Raw genomic sequence first — 8,855 nt, forward strand, 5'->3', positions numbered from 1 at the left:
GAGCAGGCCAATCAGATTATGTCAGAGGCAGTCCCTCTTCCCATTACTATGGAACCCACTTGGACACTGAACTGCCATGGGCTACACCTGTGCAGGGGTTCCAGGTCATCTCCACAAATAGTCCTTGGTTAGAGTATGAGTCTCTGGGAAGACATCAATAAGTTTTGTTGGTTTTTTTGTTTTTGTTTTTCTGTCCTCCTGCCTCGGCTCCTGGCATGTATAACCCTATATTCACTTTTTCTTTTCTTTTTTTTTTTTTTTTTTTTTTTTTTTTCTTTTCTTTTTTAGGCTCCTGTCTGCAAGCATAACAGAATATCTAATAGTGTCAGGGGTCGGCTCTCTCCCATGGGTCTCAAGTTGGACCAGTCATTGTTTGGCCATTCCCTCAATGTCTACTCCATCTTTATCCCTGCACATCTTGTGGACAGGGCAATTTTGGGTCAATGATTTTGTGGGTGGGTTGGTGTCCCCCTCTCCCCACTGGAAGTCCTGCCTGGCTATAGAAAGTGGCCACTGTAGTCTCCATATTCCTCCCTGCTGGGAGTTTCAGCTAGAGTCACCCCATATTCTCCCAGGAGCCTACCCCATTGTGGGTCTCCAGCTTGTCCCAGAGATGACCTCTCATCTGTTTCCCTTCTCCCAGCCCTTTCACATCCCACCTCCACTCTCACCCACCTGACCTCACCCTTGTTTCCCTTCCCACTCCCTCTACCACACAGGCCTCTCCACTTTTTCTTAAAGTTTATATTGCTTTATTTATGTATATGTTTGTGTGTCTGTGTGAGTATAGACCATGTGACTACAAGTGCTCATGGAGGACAGAGAGGACATTAGAACTGGATTACTGGTGTTTGTGAGCTGCATGCTGTGGGTGCTGGAAATTTAACTCATGTACTCAACAAGAGCAGTGCATGCCCTTAATCACAGAGCCATCTCCACAGTGTTTCTACATTCGTTGAAATGTAACAGTAACAGCAGAACACTATGAACAATTTTATAGCAAAGTATTAGGCGATGTACATAAAATGGACAGGACCCTTGACTTCAATAAGTTATTTTTATTGCTTAATAAATAGAAAATCTGAGTGGATTCCCACATGTTGAACACACTTTCACCAGAAAAGTTCCTCTTTGGAAATTCTCTTTCTGAAAGCTTTGATGGTGACTTTTTCCCAAATGTTTGTGGTATTTGAAATAAAGACATTCTGAAACTAGAGAAAGAGGAAACAGATTCCAACATAGTTTATCAGACCAGAAAAAAAAAAAAATTAACAAAACCCAACAAGAAAGAAAACTTAGAAAGAAAACTCTTTCACATCCACCTAGAAATAATCCCTTAAAAGTTTAATTTAAAAATTAAAAAATAAGGTTCAGTAACAATTTTTTTAAAGGGCATCACAACCACACTGAGGTTTGGTTTGGTTTTCTTTTTGTTGTTGTGTCTTAATATCAGTTTCAAAGACAGCAAGTAGCTTAAAATGTAAAAGTTGTGGGCCTGGTGGCACAGTCCTGCGATCTCAGCTACTTTGGAGGCTGAGGCAAAGTAGTATGAGGCAAAGTGTGAAATCCTCCTTGGCTACCGCATGAGTTCAGGGCCCTTTTGTACAACTTAGTGTAATCCTATCCCAAAATAAAAGGTAAACGTAGGGCTGAGGATGTAGCTCAGTGGTAGAGCACTTTTCTGCCATTCAGAACCCTAAATTCCATCCTTTGTAGGTTTGTTTCTAGGTCCTCTGTTGTCTTTTTCTTTTCATTGTTTAATGTACATCTGACATGATGTAGACCCTTGTTGACGTCAAGCTGTTTACTGTTGTTGACCTTGAACTTCTGATCATCCTGTTCCACCCCTGGAACTCTGTGGACCAGACTGGCCTCAAAGCCATCGGCTTTCAGAATGTTGGGATAATAGGCATCCATCACCAGTTTATTATGTTCCAGTTCTGTGAAGAATGTCTTTGGAGTTTTGATGGGGATTGCGTTGGATCTGTATATTGCTTTGGTTCATATATTCATTTTCATGCTGGTGATTCACAAACACAGGAAGCCTCAGCCAGGTGTGGTGGTGCACACCTTTGATCCCAGCACTTGGGAGGCAAAGGCAGGTGGATCTCAAGTTTGAAGTCAGTCATGTCTGCAGAGTGAGTTCCTGGACAGCCATGGTTATTCATGAAGGGTTTCTTGACTTGAAAAACAACAAAATAAACAAAAAACCCACAGGAAGCTTTTCCATCTACTAGTGTCTTCAATTTCATGTGTTGTGCATGTGGGTGTAAGCATGTTTGAACACATGTTCATGTGTTCAACACTGAGTGTCTTTTTCAATGGTTCTCCATCTTTTTGGAGGGAAAGGGCAGGGAAACAAGATCCAAGATTGCTCACTGAACCCAAGAGCCAATGAATTTGGGTAGATAGAGTGACCAGTGAGCTCCAGGGATCTATCTCCACCTCCCCAGCACTAGAATTAAAGCAGCACCTACTCCTCCCCACAATCCCCACTCCTGGACAGGGTTTCTCTGAGTGTAGCCTGGCTGTCCTAGAACTTATTTTGTAGACCAGGCTAGCTTTGAACTCACATAGTGCTGGGATTAAAGGTGTGGACCACCACACTCTGCTCTCCTTTATTCTTTTTAATGTCTTTTATTTTAGGAACTTTAACGCAAAATATTTTGAACATATTTCCTGCCAGCTCCCAGCTCTTAAACTCAGGTCTATACATTTACACATTTTATTGACTGAGCCATCTTCTCGTCTTTGAATGTTTCTTCAGTTTTAACAACTTTCACCTCCTTGGTTTAAGAGACTTAATTCATATATTTCTAACTTCATACTAAAGCTATTATGAATAGGGTTCTCCCTGTTGTCTTGAGTTTTTTCATTAATTTAATCAAGTTAGCATGGTTGAAACTCCCTGCCAGTCCATCACACCCCTTTCCCCTCCTACTGTCTAAAGAGTTGAAGGATTGAGACAGAGGGCAAGAACACCACAAAACCTACAAAGTAAGCCTGGGTCCATTGAACCACGCACCAAAGAGCATGTATGGTCTGGACCTAGGCCCTACACATCTTCATGTGGGTCCCCTAACAATTAGGAGTAGGGGCTGCTAGCTTTTCGATCCTTTTTCCATAGTAGGGCTCCCTTGTCTGGCCTCAAAGCATGTGCTGTGACTTGATGCACCAGGGTGGGTTGATACCCAGGGGGGTCTCTTGAATTCTAAATGAAGATGGGAGATCTTTTCCAGTTCTCTGGGGAAGCCCCAGGTGAGCTAAAGTCCAAATTCCTGTAGTACCTACTAAGACCAATCCCACTAGTACACAAACCTGCTGAGAACTACCCACAGGTCCTGACACCCACCACTGCTCACTATTCCACTGCTCCCACACTCTACAAAAGCTGTGTAGGGATAAAAGGAGGGGACTATGCTGAGTAGAAGACTGGTGACTGGACAGGCCATGTGGAAGTGTGGGTGGATAAGTTTCTAGTACAAGGATGGAAAATCAACATCATTCTAAATGGTCTAGTTGCTTCTGGTCTGAAGGATCTTGGGAAACCTTGGAACCAGGAGGTCCTTTTTACTTCTGTCTAGCTGAGCCAGCTTACTTCTATACCCTGCCCTGCAGCAATGGGACAGAGACCAGAGAGGCCTCAGTCTAGCCCCAAACCACATAACATCAACTCCTTGAACACCCAGAGGTGTAGGGCTCCTACACCATGACCATGGCAGGCTATCTGACCAAGCACCCTAGCACAGGTATCTAATGCAGTAGGGGGTGCCTGGACTTTTTATCTGCTTAAAGCACCAAAACCACTTTCTTGCCCTGACTTCCCCCTAACATCACAAATGTTTACTACCCTACACCAGTTGCCCATCACATTCTACTAGTCTATATACAGTTTACCTCCTACACGACTAAATTCAACACATCCCAAGCTTTCAACCTTTCCACAACCAACCACTCCACACTACCTTATTTCAAGATTACTGGCAGCTATTCACCCTACATCAGTAAGTCGTTCTTACCATCTAAGGGTGAAGGGTCAAAGTCCTAAAAAGAATCCAGGCCTGACAAATCCCAGGATGACATTGTCATCAGACAAGACCTCTGGATAGGGAGTGGTCTATCACTTGCCATTGCCTTGAGAGTCTATGCCAACTTCACAGTGATTTATAGTAAGGTCTTTTCCTGCATTGAAGCAGGCCACTTAAAAGACTGAAATACTGAAGTAGCAAAGCAGCTTTCCTTGACAACTGCCTTGCAATTTCAAACAGCTCTAACTTCCGCAGAGATCAAACCACAACCTCCCATCTGACCCAAGCTTCCCAGCAAGGCAAAATAGAGAATGAGGAAGCCAGCCTCCCTCCTGACCATGAGCACAAACTAAAAATTTCTTAAGCAGCCCTGGGCAAAGGCTTCACTAGCTTATTTCCACTTAACAAAACCACATCTTGAGACACACAACTTAGAAAACAGAACCCATTCTGCAAGCTTTCTCAACCAGTAAACTTCACTGGAGACTTGTTTGGCTCCAAAGGGCTGAATTGGTACATTTTGTTTTCTACTGCAACCCACTAAACAAGGACTACCAAGGTGGGGGGAGGAGGCGGGGTGCCAAAGTACAGGTTAACAAGCATCCAGCCAACCAAGCTTTCCCTTCTTGGGAACATTCAGTAAACTAACATAACGTGTATAGGGAACAGGTCTACATCTCCCATTCCAGAGACTGTTCACAGCAAAGGCACACCAATAAACCAATTACCAATTGTTTTATTAGTCAACTGGAAAACTATAGTCCTCCAGTCCAGAAAGGTATTAATTTAATCTTCTTCCTCATCATCACCAGCTCCAGCACCACCCTGGCCTTTCTTGGCATTCTTCCTCTTCACTCTGCCTGGGCGGCCACCACCATAAGGAGAACGGAGTGAGAAGTCAATGTGCTTCTGGGAGTCCAGACGGACAATGAAGGATGGGATGTTCACCACCTGCTTGCGGACCCTGAAGGGGAAGAACGGGTTAAGCGGGTTAAGAGTACAAGGTGAGAGGCTGAACCATTTGGTTCAGTCCTTTGACAACAGGCTGATGGGCACTCCTGACCTCACAGCCTCAATCTCTTATGGTAACCTGGAAACGAAAGCCAATACTAATGCTTTAAGTTTCCTGCCCACCTTGTACTGACACTAGGCCACAAGCCCCCTCAGTCTACACCTCTGCCCATAGATGAAAGTTGGTAAGGAGAAAATCTGATTATACCCTGTTTGGCTTTCACAATTAATGCTCATTTACAGAAAGCATAAAGAGTATGTAATTTCCACTCACCCTAACTAGTCTTTGCATTATCACTTCAGTCAGGTGGACTATCAACTGGCAAATTAATACACATAAATAATGAAGTGAATGTCTAGATTTGACCTCACAGAGCAAATTCCATAGACTGCTTTGCCACCCCACAAACATCAACTCAATCCTCTCCCTCCAAAGGAGCACCAAGAGCTGTTACCTGTCCAGCTGCTTGCATGCTTGGCAGACACTTTTGCAAGGTGTACGGCTTACGCCGCAGTGACCCTTGCGCTGGGCTACAGGGAGACAAGGCTGTCTCCAATTTCCCCATAAGCTGTTTGCAGGGTGATTCTGAACCCTCAAGGTAAACTCACACTTGTCACCTCCTGAGGGCTGCACAGGAGATAGGGATTGCAGCTTAGCAAATGAAACAAACAGTGTAGACAGGGCAGGTAAAGTAAGAGTCACAGGCCTAGCTGCAGCTTACCTGATATGACGCTGGCGGATAAGCACACGGGCATGGTGAATAGATTTGGCCAGGCCCAGCTTAAACACCTGGGTCTGCAGCCGCCTCTCCAAGAAATCCTCAATCTTCAGGCCCAGAATGTAATCCAGCTTCATCTTGCCCTCATCCAGCACACCAATTCGAACAAGTCGCCTAAGTAGAGCATTGCCTGGGGATGGGCAAAGTAGCACCCAAATCAGACTTGACCCCAGACTTCCTCAAGTTTATAGCGTTTCATTCAACCTTGAACACTAAGGTAAAGAACTCTAGCTTTCACAGCATGAATTACGGTACCTAGGAAGCAAGGGCAAGCAGAGTGCAAAGGTAAACTGAACTACACAGTAGCAGGACAATAACATATACAGAAATAATACTATTCCTCATAGTATTCTTCCAGAAGTTTGAAGGAAAGCTAAATGAACTGTGAAGACCCCGTCACCTAAGAAAACCAGTCAGGCATGGTGACACACGCTTGTGATCCCAGTAGATCTCTTGGAGTGAGGCCAGCCTGGTCTCAACCGACCAGGCCAGCCAAAGCTACACAGAAATCCTGTCTCAAAAACCTCTCCCCACCACACTCCCACCTATTGAAATAAAGAAAAAAAAAATTAAGAATCCCTTTGAGTATGGAAAACCAAACTCCAAAAACCTGAAATCTATCTTCCAGAACCCTAAAATATTATTTTACAAAAACTTATATATAAAATATATGTCCCCAAATGGGAAATTATATCATTACTCTTAAACCACCTAAATAAAAACATCCAGTATGAAGACAGAAAGTGCACACACTAAGACACAAGAGCACATCCCACCAAACTCTTCTTTGCCCTACATTTGACCAATACATCTGACCCAGAACTCTAGGAGGTAACTTTCACTATATGGGAAATGCTGGATATGAATCAAGGCAGTGCCAACTCCAAAACGCCAGGGCTTTTCCTTCCATTGTATAAATTGCACTATAAAATGATATCTTAAAGGAGGGCTGGAGAGATGGCTCAATGGTTAAGAGTACCGACTGCTCCTCCACAGGACCCCGGTTCAAGTCCCAACACCCACATGGCAGCTCACAAAATCCACAATCTTGCCTTCATAAAGACATACATGCAAGCAAAATACCAATGCACATAAAATAAAAATAAATTAAAAAACCCAGCACTTCTAGAGTTCCGGCAGTTACGGCTTGACTGATCCACATTTGGGCTTCAGCCAACCTACACCATGGAGATGCTATCTCAAACAATCCCCACCAGCCCAGTTTATTCGGTGCCATACCTCCCACGACCTAAAAACTCAGCAACCACTCCTTCTGAAAATGGGTTGATACACACCTTCAAAAAGACGCCGCGGGTCCTTTTCGTCCAGCGTCAGCAGCTCCCGGGCAGCCTTTCGGATCTTGGCCAAGGTAAACTTGACCCTCCACACCTCACGCTTGTTCCGGAGCCCATACTCTCCTGCACGTGGGTGGGAGGGAACAAGGTCAGGGTTACTACTCCACTGGAAACTACAGAAACTAAACCACAATCCTTTGAGATCGGGCCGCAGAGCACGTGGGAGACAGACCTCATGGCTACCTAACTCTTTCCCATCACCAAATTCCACCTTGGCCACTCACCGATCAACTTCAGTTCCTGGTCGAGACGCGATTTCTCGAAGGGTCTCCGTGGAGTCACATAGGTTTTGCGACAAACCCAACTTCTGGCAACCGGCATGTTGACTTCTCTAGGGCTGCGCCTGCGCAAAAATAGGGTACTTAACCGCCCCTCCACCCAAAAAAGACTGTGGCGCATGCGCGGCAAGACCCCGCTAGGACATGGCGGCGCCAGCTCGGCCCTCGGCATATGGGAACTGGGATTTCCACAGCCGTGTTGTAGTAACATCCAGCCACCTTTCTCCCTCCCCTCTTCCCCAGCATGCTCGTGAACATTCCAATGGCTCCGTCACCTTACACCGTCACCCCAAAAGCGAACTAGACAACATTAGGGGAACTCACCTACGAACTCAACGCCCGGGACAAAGAGGAACGCTGCTGCGGGACTGCGGTCTTATAGCGACGTCGCCTTGTGTGACGTCATCACGCACGGACCGCGGCTACGCCAATCAGAAGCGAGAACGCTCTATATACCAGCGCCTGGGCCAGAGCGACGCCGCTCTGGGCGGATTGAGCAGAGAGGTGGTCGGGGAGTTGAAGAGCTGAGGTGTTGTCCGTGGTTAATTCATGGGTTAAAGAGGTGCCGTTTCTAGGGGGAAGGCATTGAGTAATGCACCGCAGTTGTCACTTTTTGTTTTAACAAGGACCCTTTGGGAAAAACTTACAAGGAATTCAGGGCAACACCCAAGGTTCCCCACCACTGTCAGTCGTGTGGCAATGCGCTTGCCCTTCCAAGGGCTAGGATTTTAGTGGGCTTATAATATTGAAATATGCATGCTGTGGTGGTTCATTTTTGACATTTTAGTTCTATAGTTCCTCCGTTGAGACCGACTTTACTTCTTAGCATAACTATGGCTCCTCTGTTAACCCCTGCTGTCGTCCTTAGCATATCAAAAGCTTAGCATATCAGAAGCCATTTTACCTCCTAGTGCCCATGCTTGTTCTGTTAGAGGTAAGATCGCTACGTCCCGCTATGTTCCTTACTCCTAGAAATCTGGAAAGCACCAAGCGCTCTCCTACCCTAAACCCCAGCCAGTCAGTTTACAGTGATAGCTACCTAGATACAACACAATACACTTGGAACAAAATCTGTCCTTTAGCTTGTCAAAATGATGCAATGCTGGACCCCCTTGTTTCCCACACCTGGTTACCTGGTTGTTACATGGTTACGGTTTTTCGTATAAAACACCTGCCTTAGAAACAGACCAGAGTCATAGTCTGGCTCCCGAGTCCTGTCAATGTTTGTTCAATGTTCAATAAACTTTCATCAGTCTGAGTCTGGTGTTTGAGTGGTCAACGTACGGCTTATTCTTGAACCCTAACAGACACAAACCTAGACATATCTAGAAAGAGAAACTTTTTTTTTCGACAGCTAGTATTTTATTCAGATAGTAGCCTCAGTACACATGATCCAAGAACACT

General features: G+C 45.2%; 1 protein-coding gene and 1 pseudogene across 2 annotated transcripts; both read right to left on the bottom strand.

Moving 5' to 3' along the window:
- The window catches only part of LOC129667902 (60S ribosomal protein L6-like), a 92,298-nt pseudogene extending 90,381 nt beyond the window's left edge, over positions 1–1,917 (bottom strand).
- A 2,829-nt stretch (positions 1,918–4,746) lies between these two features.
- Rps9 (ribosomal protein S9) lies at positions 4,747–7,838 on the bottom strand. Of its 2 annotated transcripts, none has more exons than XM_055595709.1 (5): positions 7,776–7,838; positions 7,398–7,516; positions 7,114–7,236; positions 5,762–5,948; positions 4,747–4,992 (listed from the first exon to the last, which is right to left on the bottom strand). In XM_055595709.1, the coding sequence occupies exons 2-5, from the start codon at positions 7,492–7,494 to the stop codon at positions 4,815–4,817; spliced, it is 585 nt and encodes a 194-aa protein (XP_055451684.1). In that variant the 5' UTR covers positions 7,495–7,516; positions 7,776–7,838; the 3' UTR covers positions 4,747–4,814. The 2 variants fall into 2 exon arrangements, with proteins under 2 accessions (XP_055451684.1, XP_055451686.1); XM_055595711.1 differs by lacking the exon at positions 4,747–4,992 and adding an exon at positions 5,500–5,667.
- Between the last annotated feature and the right edge of the window lie 1,017 nt (positions 7,839–8,855).

Source organism: Psammomys obesus, unplaced genomic scaffold (genome assembly GCF_907164565.1).
Source record: "Psammomys obesus unplaced genomic scaffold, mPsaObe1.curated_primary_1811, whole genome shotgun sequence".
Classification (NCBI taxonomy): domain Eukaryota; kingdom Metazoa; phylum Chordata; class Mammalia; order Rodentia; family Muridae; genus Psammomys; species Psammomys obesus.